This window comes from Pezoporus wallicus, unplaced genomic scaffold, assembly GCF_028554395.1.
Source record: "Pezoporus wallicus isolate ANWC-B61680 ecotype Strahan unplaced genomic scaffold, APGP_CSIRO_Pwel_v1 contig_7963, whole genome shotgun sequence".
Classification (NCBI taxonomy): domain Eukaryota; kingdom Metazoa; phylum Chordata; class Aves; order Psittaciformes; family Psittacidae; genus Pezoporus; species Pezoporus wallicus.
The window spans coordinates 128,492-146,656 of NW_026637601.1; the positions used below are offsets into that span (position 1 = coordinate 128,492).

At 55.1% G+C, this 18,165-nt stretch overlaps 1 protein-coding gene across 2 annotated transcripts in view; it reads right to left on the minus strand.

Moving 5' to 3' along the window:
• STX1A (syntaxin 1A) overlaps positions 1-12,413 on the minus strand; it is a 55,717-nt gene extending 43,304 nt beyond the window's left edge. For both annotated transcript variants that reach the window (XR_008971854.1, XM_057406481.1), the window contains exon 1: positions 12,306-12,413. Coding sequence is in view for 1 of the 2 variants with exons in the window: in XM_057406481.1 (XP_057262464.1) it covers positions 12,306-12,335 (30 nt within the window). In the remaining variant the exon portion in view is untranslated. The remainder of the gene's footprint in view (positions 1-12,305) is intronic.
• Positions 12,414-18,165: the final 5,752 nt, after the last annotated feature.

Sequence of the window (18,165 nt, forward strand, 5' to 3'; positions counted from 1 at the left end):
GGCACCTTCCCCTTCTCCTCTGCTCCCTTGCTCCCAGGAGCTGGGGCAAATGCCAGCCACGGCATGGGACACCTCAGGCACCAGAGCACTTACAGACACCAAGAGAGCAGCGGACAGCCAGCTCCATCAATAAAGGCACAATGCAAAACACCACTGCTAGTGACACCCATGTGTTTACACAGCTGGGTAACATTATGAGCTATCCTCGGCTGTGCGTGAGCACAAGGCCTCTGCAAACAGCAATGCTGGGAAACACAAGGAACGCTGCAATGGAAGAATGTGAAGGATGCTGCAAGGAGAAAGCACAAGGGATGCTGCAGAGTGCAGAAGAGGTGGGAGAGAACAGAGAACACAACAGAACTAGTAAAGCCACAGCAGGCAAATGAGGGGTTGTCTGCTGAAGCATGTGTGTCATTGTCACCAGAAATGAAAACACCTCCTGTCCCAGCAAGGCAGAGGACACAAGATCACAGGAGAAAGAAAAATTACAGTCCTCTGTATAAGGTGACATTTAAAAGAGTATTATCCAAAACAGATACATAATGGAGAGAAAGGGGAAAATTAATGGGGTGGAAAAGTTTCCCTTTACTCCACCTTCACTGGAGAAGGAACCAGTGGAATGGAGAGGATTTAAGAGAGAACTGTCTCTGCTCATCTCGTAACCGTACCACGTTTTGCAGCTGGTTACACGTCACCCTGTAGCCCCTCCACACTTTGCAGAGAGCTTGTCAGTGTGGTCTCCAGAGAGATGGCGCTCACCTTGAGATAAGTCAGATGAAATATCTATCCTTCCCCCTTAAATTGTCGTTTCAACTTAGGGTGACTGATCTGGGGAGTCACCCAGGGGAGACCTCAGCTTTCGGCCTTACCACTGCTCATGGCACCCTTTGGTAACCACTAAGTGAAATACTTAACCAAAGATACCAAGACTGGAGAGCTACCATGATTCCAGTGAAAACTTCACCCTGACAAGCATTAGCAGGAGCGGTGCTGTCCTCACCCCACCGCTCTGTGAACACAAAGAAACCAGGAGTCCAGAGTTTGTCCATTTTGACCACAACCAGGCCCCCGCACCGGGGTCAGCAGGCAGGAGCTGCCTGCCCAGTACAGCAGGGACACAGCAGAAGCCACCAGCCCAGAAAAGGGTTGGTGCATTTAGATTTTGATGGACCTCAGCAACATTAACCTGAGGTCTTGAGTGAAAGACAATTTCAACTGAGTGAAGGACACCCACAGTGTCTGTCACTGGGGTTGGAGCAGCTGCAGTGTCTTTCACTGTGGTTGGAGTGGCTGCAGTGCCTGTTGTCGGGGTTTGAGTAGCTGTGTTGTCTGTTGCTTTGCCATCAGATCCACAGACATCTTTCTCCTGCTCCTCACAGAGCAGGGCCCTGTAGGCATGGGCCAAACCCCAAGACACGGCAGCGAGTTGTCCATCTCTGGCATTGCCAGGATGACAGCACACCTTGTCTAAGCGCTCTGCTCATGTGAAGGCAGCTGGCCCCTGGGGCACAGCAGCGTGCTGATGCACCGGTGGGGCGACGGCTATGTAGGGCAGGACGTGGCACTGCCCCACAGTGCACAGCACGAGGAGCACAAAAGCCCAGCTGGGAGCCCTGCAAAGAGGAAATGACAGAGATGGAGCCGGCTGCTTTGGAGGGCACGTGTCACTCCGGGCACCATCTGTCCAACCCACCTCACTGGGAACACCCTCCCTGCCACGGCCGCCTCCAACACACAGCGTCAGGCTGGTCGTGGGGCTCCACCACCCCCGACACCATACCCTGCGCAGGAGAGCAGCAGCACTGGCTGAGGGGCTGAGCAGGACTCGAGGGGGAGGAGATGCCACCAGGCTGCAGGCACTGAAGGATGCTCCCAGCATCTCTGTCCATCCCGCAGCTCAGCCCAGGCACACTGCCAGCCCTCACAGGCATTCTCACCCTGGCTTGAAGTGTTTTCACAAACACTGCTGCCAAAGCAGAAACAAAACCAAAATACCCTTCCTAAGGACACCTAAAATGTCCACTCAGCCGACAGCGTTTTGGCTTCCTGCATCCCAGCTGTGAGCATCCCAGGTTTTCAAAGCCACATGGAAAGCTCCGATCTAGGTCAAAGCTACCCTCTGGTGCTGCTTAACACAAACAGCAAATAATTCACAGCCTTCAAAAGCCTGGGCTTGCTTGCCAGTGACAGGCAAGCAGCATGCAGTCCCAATGCCACATAAGCAAACAAAGCGCATCATACTCCCAGTGCTCCCAGCTGCCGAAATGGCCATCCTCCATCTCTGCATACCCCATCTCTGCATCCACCAGGCACACACGCTGCAACCTCAGGCAGCAAAGGCTGCACCAAGACTCCTTAAAGGGAGAGAGGAAACAGCCACAGCAAAAAGCTGCAAGTCTAAGCACCTTTCTAGAGCCTGCCTCTAAAACCAGCTTACAGCAGGTAACAAGCCCTGCAGCTCTGGTGGGTCACTGGTGTTGCCCACTTTGATATAGGTACCGCATGGCAGTGCTGATCACCCCCACTTCACTGGTACTGGGGACGGGTGCTCTGCCACCAGCATGTCCAGTGCAGAAGAGCAAGAGGGGTTTGATCAACAGGGCCCAAAGCAACCCTGCCCTAGTGGAAGGTGTCCCTGCCCGTGGCAGGGGTTTGGAACTGGATGAGCTTTAAGGTGCCTTCCAGCCCAAACTAGGCTGTGATTCTATGACACCCACTCCTGCCTCAGGCACTCTCAGCCAGCACCAGGGACTCAGGGTCTCTGGGCTTTCACCCCCCACACAGCGTAGGTGAGGATAACCCTTCTTTTGCAGGGTTTACTTCTCGAGGCCGCAGGGGCCAGGCAGCAGCAGGCAGCACAGGCAGCACGCCAGGCTCGGGGAGCCACTGCCTCCCTGGTGCCCCCGGTGCTGCAGAGCACAGGGAGCAGGATGGGGAGGGCAGGTCAGCCAGAGCTGCTCCAGCCTCTGCCAGGGCCTCGCGGGGTTAAAGGTGTTCTTCCACAAGGGCTGAAACCCCAAGAGGAGGCTGAGTAGAAGTGCCGTACCCTCCTCTACCCGCCCTGCAGAACAGGCCAGTGAATGGGAAGATGGTGCAGGGGTTTCCTGTGGGTTTTGTAACAAGCACACTGCTAATAAATTACTTATTGAGCAGATTCCATCCCTCTGGTTCAAACAGCCCTGTTCCCTCTGCAGGCGCTTTCAGGAAGACAGCAGAGAACACAAACCAACTGAACAGACTCAGAGCCTGCTCTCTTCCAAAAAGCAGGAGGCGACAGGCAGGGCGAGCTGCAGCAGGGCGCAGTGAGCTCTCTGTTAGCTCAGCAATGGCTGTGCAGGCTTTAGCTCCTGCCCTCTTCTGTCAGCGCTGCAGATGAATGTGACCGTGTCCAGACCCACCTGCAGAGCGGGTGCAGACAGCAGAGCTGCACCAGGGCAGAGGAGCAATGGGCTCAGCCACTGAGCAGCAATTCTGTGGACTTGGCAGTGCTGGGTTAGCAGCTGGACTCTATGATCCTAAAGGTCTTTTCCAAACTGAATAATTCTATGATTCTATGATCCTAATAGTCACCAAAGCAGCCCATACCTCCCACTAACAACTTCCTGATGAATGGAAGTTCAAGGCACAAATGACTTTAGCATTCAGCAACACCTGCATGAGCCAGCAGGCATTTCCAATTCCCAACACCAGCAGTGCAAGGGAGAGCAAGATTTCCAAGAGTTTTGTCCTTAGGTGTTGGCTTTCACTGCTGCAGAATTACGTTCCCGCCCTCTGGCTCGAAGCCCAAGCCTTTTGTCAGAGCCATGGTCAACTCCTAAGCTCAGTTTCAGAAGCAGGCAGGTAAAATTCCACTGAACTATTAAGAACAAATGACAGAGGTGAAAGACGCGCCACCAGCCCTGCAGAGGGCAAGGCTGAGCTCACTGACCTCCTCCCATAGCTCTAGAACACGGACTATCATCTACCAGAAAGACACCATTACTTTACAGCCAACACTTTACAGATTTGCAACCGTGGCTAAAGGACAATCAGGGTGAACACCAGCACACAGGCTTTTAACTCACCTGAAACTCACCCCAACACCCTTCTGACAGTGGCACCATCCCTGTCACGGCTTCTGTGCAGAGCAGAGCTCCACGTGGGCAGCAGGAGCAGTGGCAGCCACAACACTCTCCTCTCCCCTCTGTCACGTATTCACAAGGGTCAGCACTCAAGAGAGGTTTTTGCCACGATCACCACCATGCTTTTGTATCTACCAAGCACGCTATAATTGACTGTCAAGCCCCGATGATGCCCAGCGGTGACCACGATGTCCGTACCATACTTCCCACTAACTGCAAGCTGCTGGCAAAAGGAGAAGGGAAGCCCTGGGCAGAGGAGGCAGCACAGGGGGCACCAGAGATCACACGGCCCTTGTCACCAGGAGAGGATCAACACATGAAAATCATAGTAGTTCACAAAACGGTTCTCCTTCAAACCAGGCTGCACTGCACACAGACACTTACGGGACGTGTTGGCTTTGAAGGGATCTGCAGAGATCCACCATTTCAACCCTCCTGCCATCGGCAGGGACATCTTCCACTAGACCAAGCTGCTCAAATGGCTATGTATGCTTCAGTGGGAATGACATTTCCCTGGTGCTCTTGCCTAGGCCATAGAAAGGAACCTCAGCACCATCAGGTGAGACACCAATCCTCCCAGAAGGCACATCTGCTAGAAAAACGAAATGAACAGTTCACAAACTGAAAGTCTGACGGGACTTGATGGAAAACCTGATAGCAATGGCAGGTAAAAAGGAACACTTAAAACAAGAAAATCCACAGTAAACATCACAGCAGAAGTACTGCATATGGAGACCTTCCTGTGGCCACTCAGGACTTCAAGGGAGCTTAGAGGAAAGACTTTTGAGCAGGGCCTGCAGGGACAGGACAAGGGGCGATGGGTTTAAACTGGACAAGGGTGGGATGAGGTTGGACATAGGGGAGAAACGTGGTACCATGCTGGCACAGGGTGCCCAGAGAAGCTGTGGCTGCCCCATCCCTGGCAGTGCTCAAGGCCAGGCTGGACACAAGGGCTTGGAGCAAGCTGCTCTAGTGGAAGGTGTCCCTGCCCGTGGCAGGAGGTGGAACTGGTCATCTTTGAAGGTTCCTTCCAACACAAACCATCCTTTGAGCCCCTGACACACCACATGCCACAGCCTATCCTCTGTTCACACCCATCATCTGCTCCCCCATTTGGGGGCCAAGGCAGCACCCTTATTTCAGACACCAGCCCTGCCATTAGCCCCCAAAGGCAGAGGCACAGCCCTGTGGCACACCAGGCCTGCCCTCTTCCCCTGCCTTCCAGCTCAGCAAAACTTTCTGCTCCCTGTGCTTCCAAAGTTGCCTCCTTTTAAATTTCGCCCCGACGGTCCCGCTGGCTCTGTGCCTGCTCTGCTCCTGACACAGCACCGGTTTCCCGCAGCGTCCTTTCCTGCCTGCCTCCCCGTCCACGATCTCCTCCAAGGATAACCCCGCAGGTGCTGCGGTCCAAGGACATCCAGCCATCCCCTGCTGCAAGTTTGTTCAGGTCACCCCGCGGCCGCCTGGAGCCAGGACACTGCTGCACACTCCATCCTCCCGGATCTTCCACTCGGGCTCACTCTCCTCCTCTTTGCTAATCCACGTAATTTTCTGGAAGTAGTAATTTATCACAGTACTTAGCCTAATGAGCCTGACTGTACATGTTCTGCCTGTAGTGATCGCTTTGCATATTTCCTGAGAAATCTTGTTAACGGGGAGATAAACAGCAAAACAAACATTTGTACAGCTCCCGAGCAGCCTGCACAAAGACACCTGCAATTAAACCAACGGGCACTGGCCTGAACCCCTTTGGCTCGAGCGCTTTCAGACAGCCAGCGCCCAGCCAACACACATGGCTTGTGAACCCAACCTCTCAATTACTCTCTGGCATCCCCAGCACGGCACCAGGTTTCGGGAGGCAAGGAGTGTTTCTGCAGTCAGGTTGACTTCAGTGTGAGCACCAAGCCCCACCCACACTAGACCTGGAGCTGCTCCCCAGCAGACACCGGGGACCCCACAACTGCTGGGGAGCAGAGAAGCATCTCAGACAAAAAGCATCAAGGCAGCTGTTGCAGACTCACTGCACATCACCTCTGTAACCTCCCACCACAGGATCATGGAATCAGCCAGGCTGGAAAAGACTTTCAAGCTCATCCAGTCCAACCTTTATCACAGCCCTGGCAAGGCCACCACTAACCCATGGCACTGAGGCCTCATCTCCATGGTGTGTGAGCACTTGCAGGGACGGTGACTGCAGCCCTGCCCTGGGCAGCCTGTTCCAATGCCTGAGCACCCTCTGGGGCAGGAATTGTTCCTCAGCTCCATCTAAACCTGCCCTGGGGCAGCCTGAGGCCGTTTCCTCTTGTCCCATCCCTTGTTCCTTGGGAGCAGAGCCCAGCCCCTCCTGGCTCCATCCTCCTGTCAGGCAGTTGTAGGCAGCCATCAGGTCCCCCCTGAGCCTTCTCTTCTCCAGACTGAACCCCCCAGGTCCCTCATCCATGCCCAGCTGACAGGCCCTACAGACCCCAGGAGCAAGGTCTCACTGTACCTCACCCCATCCCGCTATCCATGAGCATATGGGAGCCAGTGAAGCGGCTCCCCTGTCCCAGAGAAGCATGCTCATGGCACAGACACGGTCGGGCCAGGCTCGGTTCAGTGGTCAGAGCCTTCCCCAGCAGCTTTGTTCTTTTCAGCCCCCAGAAAATCAGCTCTTCGGCATCATAGTGATGTCAAGGCAGAGCTGGTCCGGGCGGCTGTGCGGGCTGCAGACACACGACACGGAGCCACCGGCCACCACGCACCAGCTGAACAACTTATGTGACCCTTTTAGTTGAACAGAAGAGCTTGAGAACACACCAGGAAACCAAGAGGGTTAAAAGAGGAAAGAAGACAGCAGCTAAATACGCAAATGTATCTGTCTCTGGAGGTCAGCAGGGACTTGTGCACCGGAGAGTGGCTCTGGCAAAGCCCCACTGCCCAGATGGAGACCAAGGAGACTCGACTCCTGCTGCGAACAGCAACCGTGCTCCACTTCACATCTGTGCCCCCAAGAGAGGCATCATCAGCGAGGATTATTGACAGCAGGGGATGGAGCAAGCTCCGGCTGCAAGTCCTCAATGCCCGCGCTGCAGATCTCAGCTTCTGCAGGAGGGAAGAGCGGGGATCCACAGAACTGGACCCGGAGCCAACCTTGCTTCCTGCACCCTCCTGTTTTTAACACACACCTCCCCACGGCTCCCGTGGGCAGGAGGCAGTGCTTGAATCTGGAACGTGGAGGCAGGAGTGGGGATGGGGTCAGTCACTGGGCAGAACAGCACAGCACACGGACATGGACGCTGCTGGAGAGAGGCCCTTGGAAACGGCCAGCAGAGAGGAGAACGGGCGCAGGAGGAAAGGGGCCCAGGAAATCATTCGGAAGCTGGAGACGTGCAACAGTGGGTCTGGGTTTGTGCTCATGCCTCTCCTGTTGGCGTGGGCAGGGAACCACCTCCCTACTCAAAAGCTAGGTATGATGAGAAACAGAAGGTAGACATGAAATAAAGAGCAACTCTTCAAATCCCAGAGGCATTGTTCTCAGTCAACACTCATTTGAGCAAGGCAAGTCCTCAGACCCAACTGGACGGTGACCAGGAATGTGCCCATCACTTGCTACGCTTGCTTTGTGGCAAGCAACTGCTAAGGCTTCAGTCCTACAAATACTTCTGCAGCCATCCAGTCTTAGGCAGACGACTGGTCCCATCACACAAGGTCTGTGCTGGGGACCCAAGGGGGGCCTCCAGGCCAAACTGTCCTTGTTCTCCTGTCACCTCTGTGGGGAAGGTCATTCTCACGCTGGGGGAGCTTCCACCACCACTGAAACCCACCAGGCCTGGACACTGGCCTTGCCAAACCTCTCCCTGCAGCACCCAAACCCATGATGTGGGCAGTGTCCATCTCCAGGAACACTTCCACCATGCAATTGCAAGATAAAACATCAGGTGAGCACTGTCTGGTAGAGAATGGGGAGAGGATTTGCCAGCTGATAAATGGTCTTTCCCCACCCAAGTAGAGCCCAGTGACTGCTGCAGTCAGCAGAACTGGAGAACTATTGGTAATTCTGCTCACTGGCTGTGTGAACTGCTGATAGCAGAGTCCATTCTCCCGAAATCACCAGCCACGTGTTTCTAACAACCAGCAACACCAAGTGTGTGGAGCTCCCCGAGCGACAGCAACCCTGACCCAAACCATCCAGGTCCACCCAGCCACCGAGCCCCATAACCCTGCAGCTCCTGTGTCCCCTCGAAACCCCCGGTCCTGGCCCAAGCAGGCATCTCGCAGCAGCCTGCAACACTTTGGCATCCTCTCCCTTCAGCACTGCGGAGCAAGCACAAGGAGTTGAGTGTTGCTGGAAACAGGGCACTCTGGAACCAACAACTGCCAAATGCCACTTCCACAGCCGGCCTGACACCTTCAGCACTGACAGAGCAAGATAAGGAGCACCCTCAGCACCTTTGCAGCCGGCCCTTGCGCAGTGGTGCAGTCGATGGGCTGGAGGGAAGCGTGGCATGAGAGGGACCTGGGCAGGCTGGTGGAGGAGTGGGTCTGTGTGACCCTCATGAAGTTCAACCAGGCCAAGGGCAAGGTCCAGTGCCTGGGTCAGGGCAATCCCCAGTACCAGCACAGACTGCAGGGAAGGATGGATGGATGGATGGATGGATGGATGGATGGATGGATGGATGGATGGATGGATGGATGGATGGATGGATGGATGGATGGATGGATGGATGGATGGATGGGTGGATGGGTGGATGGATGGATGGATGGATGGATGGATGGATGGGTGGATGGATGGATGGATGGATGGATGGATGGATGGATGGATGGATGGATGGATGGATGGATGGATGGATGGATGGATGGATGGGTGGGTGGATGGGTGGGTGGATGGGTGGATGGGTGGATGGGTGGATGGGTGGGTGGGTGGGTGGGTGGGTGGATGGGTGGGTGGGTGGGTGGGTGGATGGATGGATGGATGGATGGATGCATGGATGCATGGATGCATGGATGGATGCATGGATGGTTGGTTGGATGGAGAGAAGCCCTGTGAAGGACTCAGGGATACTGTTGGGTGACAACCAGGACATGACCCAGCAGTGTGCGCTTGCAGCCCAGAAAGCCAAGTGTCTCCTGGGCTCATCACCACAAGCGTGACCAGCAGGTCGAGGCAGAGGATGCTCCTCCTCTGCTCTGCTCTCCTGAGACCCCCTGGAGCTCTGCGTCCAGCTCAAGACATGCATGGACCTGGTGGGTCCAGAGGAGCGTCCAAAACGGCCCGAGGGCTGGGACAGCTCTGCTGTGGAGAAAGGGGAGGGAGTTGGGGCTGTGCAGCCCAGGGAAGAGACGGCTCCAGGGAGACCTTCCTGTGGCTGCTCAGGACTTCAAGGGGGCTTAGAGGAAAGATGGAGACTTTTGAGCAGGGCCTGCAGGGACAGGACAAGGGGCGATGGGCTTAAACTGGACAAGGGTGGCGGGAGGTTGGACATAGGGGAGAAATGTGGTACCATGAGGGTGCTGAGGCACTGGCACAGGGTGCCCAGAGAAGCTGTGGCTGCCCCATCCCTGGCAGTGTTCAAGGCCAGCTTGGACACAGGGGCTTGGAGCAACCTTCTCCAGTGTAAGGTGTCCCTGCCTGTGGCAGGAGGTTGGAGCTGGGTGAGCTTTTAGGTCCCTTCCAACACAAACCACTCTGTGATCCTATGACACTCGCACACGTCACCTCCTCCCACTCTCTCTCAAAACATAATTCATCGTTATTTCACCAGTTGGACCCGTCTCACACCCTGAAATCCTGACATCTCACCCAGACTGTTCTGACACTGCCCAGGCAGGATGGAGCTGCACAGGCCACTCACAGCCCTGAAGCACCCAGCTGGGATGCCCGTCTGAGCCCAGGCAGCAGAGCTCTGGATCTTCCCCCATCTGCAGCTGCTGACAGCTTTTTACATGCAGCAGCCTCAGCACCACCCTCCTCAAGCTTCCAAGCACATAACACAAGCAGAGCCTAAATAAAGACATTTCAGGTGACCAGAGCACAGGGACAAGCAGCTTAGAGACTGTCCCAAAAGTAAAATGAACTCTTTTACGGGTAATTTTTGTCCCATCCCTGCTCTGTCACCAACACCTGCAGCAGCAGGGCTGCTTTTGCGGGTTCCAGGGAAGGGGACCAGCTCCAGCCCCACTCCAGATGGGCAGAAACCACCACCCATGGCCAAAGCTGTGGCACCTACCCACATGCAGCTGACATCGAAGCTCTGCTGCTCTCCTTCCAGGCACCCTCCCCAGCCAGGCATTGCTGTGCTGCCTCCACATGAGGAGCACGGTTTTCAGCCATAAGCTGAATTTCCTGTCCCCAGCTTGGTGCAGGGCTGGGGGCACTACCACAACCCTCATCCCCACAGGGCACGAGATAAGCTTAAGCGAGTTTGAACACAACCAGAGCCCCAAGGTTCAGAAAAGACACAGGATGAGAGCTTTGAATTTCAAGTACCATTTTAAACATCCCATTAGCTCTTGCTCTGCACATCAGTGAGACCCTGCGCCCCCTCCTCAGCTCCAGCAATGGCTTTAATCTGCTTTTGATCATTCCTGCCATATTTTAGAAGCTGTATTAAAACAGGAAGAAACTGGCCCAGCCTGTGGGTGAGGCTGGCTGCTGGCAGCATGAACCAAACCTGCCCCAATATGCCCCATACTCTGTCCACTGCAGCATCCGGCTCTTCTCAGCTGACTGCCACCACCAAGGCTGGAAACCCACGTTTCCCACAGGCTTTGCCCCAGCATGGGCACCCGCTCAGCTCTGGGGCATCCGGATGCTCCAAACTGGACTCCACCCATTCATCCCCAGGAGCCCCCGGATGCAGCAGGGAGCCCTCAGGAGGATGCTGCACCCTCCAGCATTAGGCTGACGAATACGGATCAGCAGCAGGAGTGAGGCAAGAACGTGTCTTATTTTTCTCAAGATGTATTTAAAGGAATGAAGAGATTTTAGAATACCCCACAGCATCACTTCCCAGCCAGCGCTGGCTGCCAAGAGGACATTCGTGGGGCTCATCTTTACTATTATTATTATTAAAAAGCCTATTTTCCAATCCTATTACACAGCCTGTGCTGTTGGTGGAGAAAGAGCCCCCTGTCTGGATGCTTTCCAGGCTGAGCGGGGGGGGGGGGTTGCAGTTCTTTATATAGCCCCTTCCTTCCCCAGCCCCGACAGCCATCCCTCAGCACCAACAACCACCCCTCACCCCAACAGCCACCGCTGAGCCCTGTGCTGGCATCATCCCAGCTCCATCCTCCTGGGGTTTTCCAGATGGAGCCAAATTCCCGGCTGAAGCAACTCCCTGATGAGGGTCTCTGTGGGGACCGACCCGGGCATCCATCGATATCTCCCCACCCGTGGCTCGACACGGACACCCCCCCGGCGATGGCAGACCCTGCTTCCTCCCCGGGCAGACCGTGAAGTCATCCAAACCAACCACGGAAAGCAGCAGAGTGAGCGCGGGGCGATGGCACCGGGCGGGGGGATGCTGGAGCAGCGCCCTGGCCCTCCGAGCTCTGCCACCCCCCCCCCGCGCATCCCCGCTGCCCGCACACGCTGCAGCGCTCGGCCCCGCGCCCCCGGGACACTGCGCGGTTACACCGGGACCCGGCGCTCCCCCGGGACGCGCGGCAGCCTCCCAGCGCACCCCGCGGGCACCGCACCGGGAGCCGAGCGGACGCCGGTAGCGGGGGGCTGCGGAGGGCGATCCGAGCGAGGCGGGTGCCCCCCCGGGGGCGCCGCGGCCCCGGCTCTGCCCAGCCCGGATGACATCAGCGGAGCCCGGAGAATGAAAAAGCAAACGGAGACGGCCGGGGCGTGAAGCGGCCCCGGGGGGTAACGGGGGCTAAAGGGGGGTATCGGGGGCCTCCGGCACTGCTCGGCCCCGCTGCCCGCGGGAGCTCCCGCCGCAGCCCCGCACCCCCCCGCCGGGCGCCGCCCTCCCGCCGCCTGCAATCATAAACATCCCGGGTATGGCCCTCAGCCCCCCGGTGCCCCCGGGCCAGCGCCCGCCGCCCGAGCCGCCCGGCCCCGGGGGAGAACCGGAGCGGGAGGAGCCCGGGGGATGCCCGGGGAAACCCCGCTCTGGCCCCGACGTCGCCGCGAGGCTCAGGGGTGCCAGCCCCAGCCCCGGCCCCGGTCCCCCCCGCGGCCCGCGCCCCCCCACTCACGGCGCGCAGCTCCCCGGTCCGGTCCTTCATGCTGCCGCTGCGCCCGGCCGTGCGCGAGGGAGGGGCGGGAGCCGCGCGTGCGCGGAGCCGGGGCCGCCACCGGGACCGGGGCGGGGGAGGAGAATCCACCCGGGCCTCCCCTGGGCCGCCGCTGAGAGCGAGCCCTGGATGGGCCCAGCATCAACGGGGTGGCCGCTGCTGGGGTGCTCCCGGTGCGGGAGTCGGGCCTCGTCCTCCTCCCAACGCTCCTGGCACAGGCTCCGCAGCCAGCAGTTGAGGGGGTGGATTTGCACAGGAGCAGCCCTTGTGTCCTAAACCAGGTGAGAATCAAGCAGAAATGGCAGCGTAGGATCAGACTGGGTTGGGTTGGAAGGGACCTCAAAGCTCATCCAGCCCCAACCCCTGCCACGAGCAGGGACACCTTCCACTAGAGCAGCTTGCTCCAAGTCCCTGTGTCCAACCTGGCCTTGAACACTGCCAGGGATGTCCCAGGAAAACCTTACTCATGCTCTCTGCAAAACATCCAGCCATCCAAACACAAGTGCCTTCAGAAAGACCTCTTCCCATGGTCCTCTGTGAACACAATCCCTGGAACCAGAAGCCTGTATCTCAATGAGAAACGGCCTCAGCAAACCCTAAGCGGGTTTAAATGTCTCTGTGGGAAAGCCAGGATGCCTGGGGCCCTGACATCTTAGAGAATGAAAACGGCAAGAGACTGCAAGTATGGCAAGAGCTGACACAATGGGCAGAGCCGCCTCTGATCCTAAGAACTGAGACATGGGCATCTCCGGGGCTCTTGGGAGAACAGCCCCGGACAAGCCCTGGAGATGGAGGGACCAAGCGGAGGAGGCTCAGGCTGCTCTTCCTTCTTGCTGTAAGCCGCAGGGACTGCAAAGAAACAAAACTCAGAGGCATACCTGGTTTGAGCAGCGCCTGTGCCTGCAGCACCTGATGTTCTGCCGAGCTTTCAGGTGAGTGAAGAGCTGACAGCAACCACAAATGCAGCAGAGCAGCCGGAGGAGTCACACGTGCTCCACTTACACAGGAAAGATTACCACGGGATTTTGAGCAGAGGTTGCAGGATGCTGGTGGGTGCTGCGGCTGGTCTAAGATCAGCCCTGCTGTTCCTGAGGGCTTGCCTCCATCAGGAGAGACTGGACAGCAACTGCTGCTGGGAGAGCTCAAGCAATGCACAGTGAGGAGATCCAGCATTAATCCTCACCAGCAATGCAGAGAAAAGCAAGCCCTTGGCCCTGAGCAAGGCTGACAGCATGGACACAACTGAAACCCAGAGCTTGGCCAGGCTCCCCATGACATGGGAGTGGAGCAGCAAGACCTGCAGCTTAGCTGCAGCTCAGAAACCACCTGGAGTTGTTAATTCATTCTGCATCCACTGCTGCCACTTCAGGGATACTGTTCCCTTTGGAAGCATAGGACAGAGATCCTGAAGCAGCTGTCAGAAGTAGTATGTCAAGGAATAGACTGGAAAGCCAAGACTGGAGGCAATGAGTGCAGCAGTGCTGAGGGAGCCTTCCTCAGTGCCAAGAACACAGGCTAAGTCCTGTGCCATGAGAGAGGCAGGATCTTGGAGGCAAGGCAGGGATGAGCTGGTTAAGATGGGCTCCTCTGCCCCAGCTCCCTGTGCGGGAGCCTCAGCGCAGCACTCATGGCCCATGCTGCCCATGCCCATCAGGAGACGCTGGCAAGGAGAGGACTGTGGCATGTCTGACAGTCACAAGCCGCATGTTCCTCCTCCCCATGCTCAGGGAGCAGAGATGATGCCAACAGACATAAATTCAAATGCTTCTCTCCCTGTCAGCAGTCATTAAAAAGTTGCCTTGAAAAGCCAGTATTATCTACAATCTCACCTGCCCAAACAACAAGAGGATGCTTCACCATTGCTTTTCCAAGGACAGGACTCCTGTCTCCACACTGCCCATGTCCAGGGGTCCAGCCAAGCTCCAGTGAAGCAGGAACACCAGTGAGCAAGACCATGATGTTAGCAGGGAAGGGAAACTGCACTGCTAGTGCTTGAGGCAATGCAACCAGAAAGGCACCTGACTGCTGTGGGAAAAGGGAAGCACTGTGCCCTGTGCACGGGGGGCCTCTCCGCTGGCTGCAGTTTTGGATGGCCCACATTGGTGTGTCCTATCACTTCCAGCCCATCCTGTCCTGCACACCTTGTACCATTCTCAAAGTGGTTTTGCTCAGCCCTGGGTTCCGGGAACCCTGGGAAGGTGGTGATGGCACAGGCGGGTGCCACAGTATCACAGCTCAGCTCTGCTGCCATGGGGTGAAGAGCTGCAGAGGCACACCGGGGCTTTGGGTGCTAAGAGAGGAGTGAGTAGCATAGCAAAAGCAGGGCCAAAACTGCATCCAGGATCAAACTACAGAAAGGAACAGATAGATCTATACATATACAGAGGTCTGTGTGTGAAAGGACAGGACAAGGGGAATGGCTTTAAACTGACAGAGACTGTTATATGAGCTTTTAGGCAGAAGCTCTTCCCTGTGAGGGTGCTGAGGCGCTGGCACAGGGTGCCCAGAGAAGCTGTGGCTGCCCCATCCCTGGCAGTGTTCAAGGCCAGGTTGGACACAGGGGCTTGGAGCAAGCTGCTCTAGTGGAAGGTGTCCCTACCTGTGGCAGGGGTTGGGGCTGGATGAGCTTTAAGGTCCCTTCCAACCCAAACCAGGCTGGGATTCTATGATTCCATGACATGCACAAAAAGAATCAAAAATCAAAATGGGACAGGAGAGGGGAAAGGCTGGAGAAGGAGAGGTGACCAAGGGGAAGAAGGAGGGAATCCAGGCCTTGCACGCACAACTGCAGTGGAAACACTGGGCATTGCAGGTGAAGTGTTGAAGAGCAAGCTGGGCTCCGTGTTCCCAGCAGCAAGAGAAGTGGCCGCTCATTTGGGTTACAGTTTGTCTCATCTCTCAGACTCCCGCTACCACCTCCAGAGCCGTAAGAGCACCACAGTGCTCACAAAGATACCGGCAGCAGAAAACAAGATATCACAGGCACTGGCAGCGTGGGATGGGAAACCCCCAGAGGAACAATAACCACCTGGCAGGAATCACACACTCCCTCCTCTTCACGCCTCCAGCAGCAGCCCAAGCACAGGCTTTGCTCAGCTCAGGCACAAGCTGCCACTGTCAATTGCTCCGTACAAGAAAATTTGCTATATAAAAAACAAACCAAACCCCATCTGGAAGGGGTGATCTGTAGTCTCCATCTTCATGTAAAGAACAGGTTGAACAAACATCTCTTGGGCTTTAAATCAAGCTTATGTTGCCTGAAGGAAAGCAGTGGACTAGATCTTGGTATCGAGCTTGGCTTTTGAGGTTTTCCAAGGGCAAGTGAAGTCGCAGGAAGGCCACCGTTCACACCTGCCCAAAGGACCAGTCCTCTCCTTCTCAGATCTGGAAAGCTTGAAACAACCTGGAATCACATCTCCAAGACAAGTTTTTCTCTCACACATTCCAGCAACTGTTTTGAAAGTCAGATTTTTTTTAAGAACTTGTGAATAAATTACAGAGAAGCCGGGTTCCATCAGTTCTTTCTGATTTTGCATTACTCTAGAACTGATGAGAAAGGGAATCACCTCCAGTCTACACAGCACTAGGGTTCACTTTCAAAACCTGCGCAAACCAAAGCAGTGAGGAAAATTCAATCAAACTAAAGCAATCATTCTGGTGCAGGAAAAAGGCCCCACAGACACTTTATTCTTTGACTGATTCAATGGAGTGTGATTTTGCTCGGGTCAGTTGTACTCTGCCTTGCACTGAAATACTGACATCAGCTTCAGGAACACAGGCTGCACCCTGAGAAGACAGTAAGCGTAATAAAAAGGCAGCTGGGGGTGAAAGGCAAAGCAATCCAGTCCTTCACTGCCAGGAGAGCGCCTGCAGGGAGCTCTCCTCTGACACTCCAACCCAGGGGCTAAGGTTAAAACACACTGAGACAACAAGCAGGCACCAGTAATTGTTTAATAACAAGCACTGAAAGCCCACAGTGCAGATGAAGCACTCCTCTCCCTCCCCATATGCTACACAGCAATGAATCTCTGCAGGACACATGCCTGCTGCAGCTCCTTCTGCCCCAGGGCAGTCCCATAAGGGGAGGAGTACTGTGGCCGGGGCCCTCACAAGCCCTGGGATGGGACCAAGCCAAAGGAGTGGCTGAGGTTTGCTGGCAAGGCTGTAGTCTGAAGTTATCATAGCCCAATTCTTCCTTAGCTGAGAGCAAACACCATTCCTTTGGTCTGCCTTCATCAGTGGAAAGCGACTCCTCCGTCACCTCAACGACTCATTTCTCCATTTCCTACTTGTTACATTTACACTGGAACTTCTAATAGCTGCTGATCTACATGGCACAAGCCCTGCCAACTGCCCACAGCCTTTTCGTCCACCAAGCCACCATTTCTGCCAACATTACCCTTTGTTTCCTCAGTTTATTTAATGAGATGCCCAGAAGGTCCCTAGGGACTGAGCTGGTTCCTGCCCCCATGCAGACCACACCAGGGGTTAAGGCTGCAGGATCCAGCCTCAGTTCACGGCATCCCCCAGCCTGCCAGGCTCCCATCCTATCAACTAGTGCTCTCCTGTCCCAAGGTCTGGTGCACCCAAAACTGTCTCTTCCTCTCCCTTCTCCCATTGAGTTTCACTGCAAAGGCTCTGTACAGGGAAAATTGTCAGGGCTGTAAGGGAGGTCACAGGCCTCTGCTGCCCCCATGGGCCATCTCTTACTTCACCTGTGCATTACCTGGTGGATGCACAGCCCGTTCCAGTTGGCTGGGCTCTTTGGCAAGCTCAAAGCACAAGCCCTGCACCAAAAACCAGCTTTGACTTAAAGATCAGTGACATTTCCACACATGTATATGTACCTGCTGTTTATATTTATGAAAAAGCATATTCAAACAATATTTGCTGGAGGATTTCTCCAAAACATCATTTATGAGCACCCTTTTGTTCTGTCAGGTCAAGGAGGCTGCAAGTATGAAGGTGAAAATCTGCTAACAATGCTTTACTTTGGAAGAATTGCCTGTTTGGTTAAATTTTGCTCTCCTGAGTTCCTGTAAGATTTCACACTCTTAAGTGTAAAATTAACTATTTAACTGGCAAAAGTCCTACCATGATGTAAACCTTACTGCATCTCTGTGTGACCTTAACAGCTAATACACTCAATACACCAAATCCTGCCTCATAAAAGCACTGAGCAACAAGCATGTGTCAGGAACATGACCTTCTAACAGTACAGTCCACTCTGTGAGAGGCTATGCCGTTGGCATGATCTCCGTCAGAAAGGTGTTCTGTTACATTATTGATAAAAAGAATATTCTCTTAACCTTGTAACTCAGTCCTGAAAAGGGTCTCTGAGATGTGCAATTCAGCTATTATAAGCTGAATTATTTTTATAAGCTATATAAGCACAACAGAAACAACCAGAGGGAAATCAAGTATTGCTTAGATAGCCTGCAATAAACACACAGGGCCATGACATGAATGAGGATCAAAAAACAAGAGACAGCAAGTGCTGCATTCTCCCTGAGTGCTTCACCCCTGGGCACTGAGTGGGTCAAGCTCTGCAAAATGTGACTGTTCAAGACCATCATGAGCACACACCTCAATTCTGCTCCTCCAAACTGGGCATGTGCCTTCACAACCACCACATCAAAAGTGGAGGCCTGACTCATGCGCAAGACACATCATCCAGCTCGAGGCCAAGGAGACTGTGCTCTCCTTAACAGGCCATGCTATCTAATACATGCTGGCAGCCTCTGCCATCAAAACGGAGGGGCAGCAGGCGAGCAGGGAGTGCAAAAACCCTGTTGTAATTGAAATTGCCAGACCTCCAAGC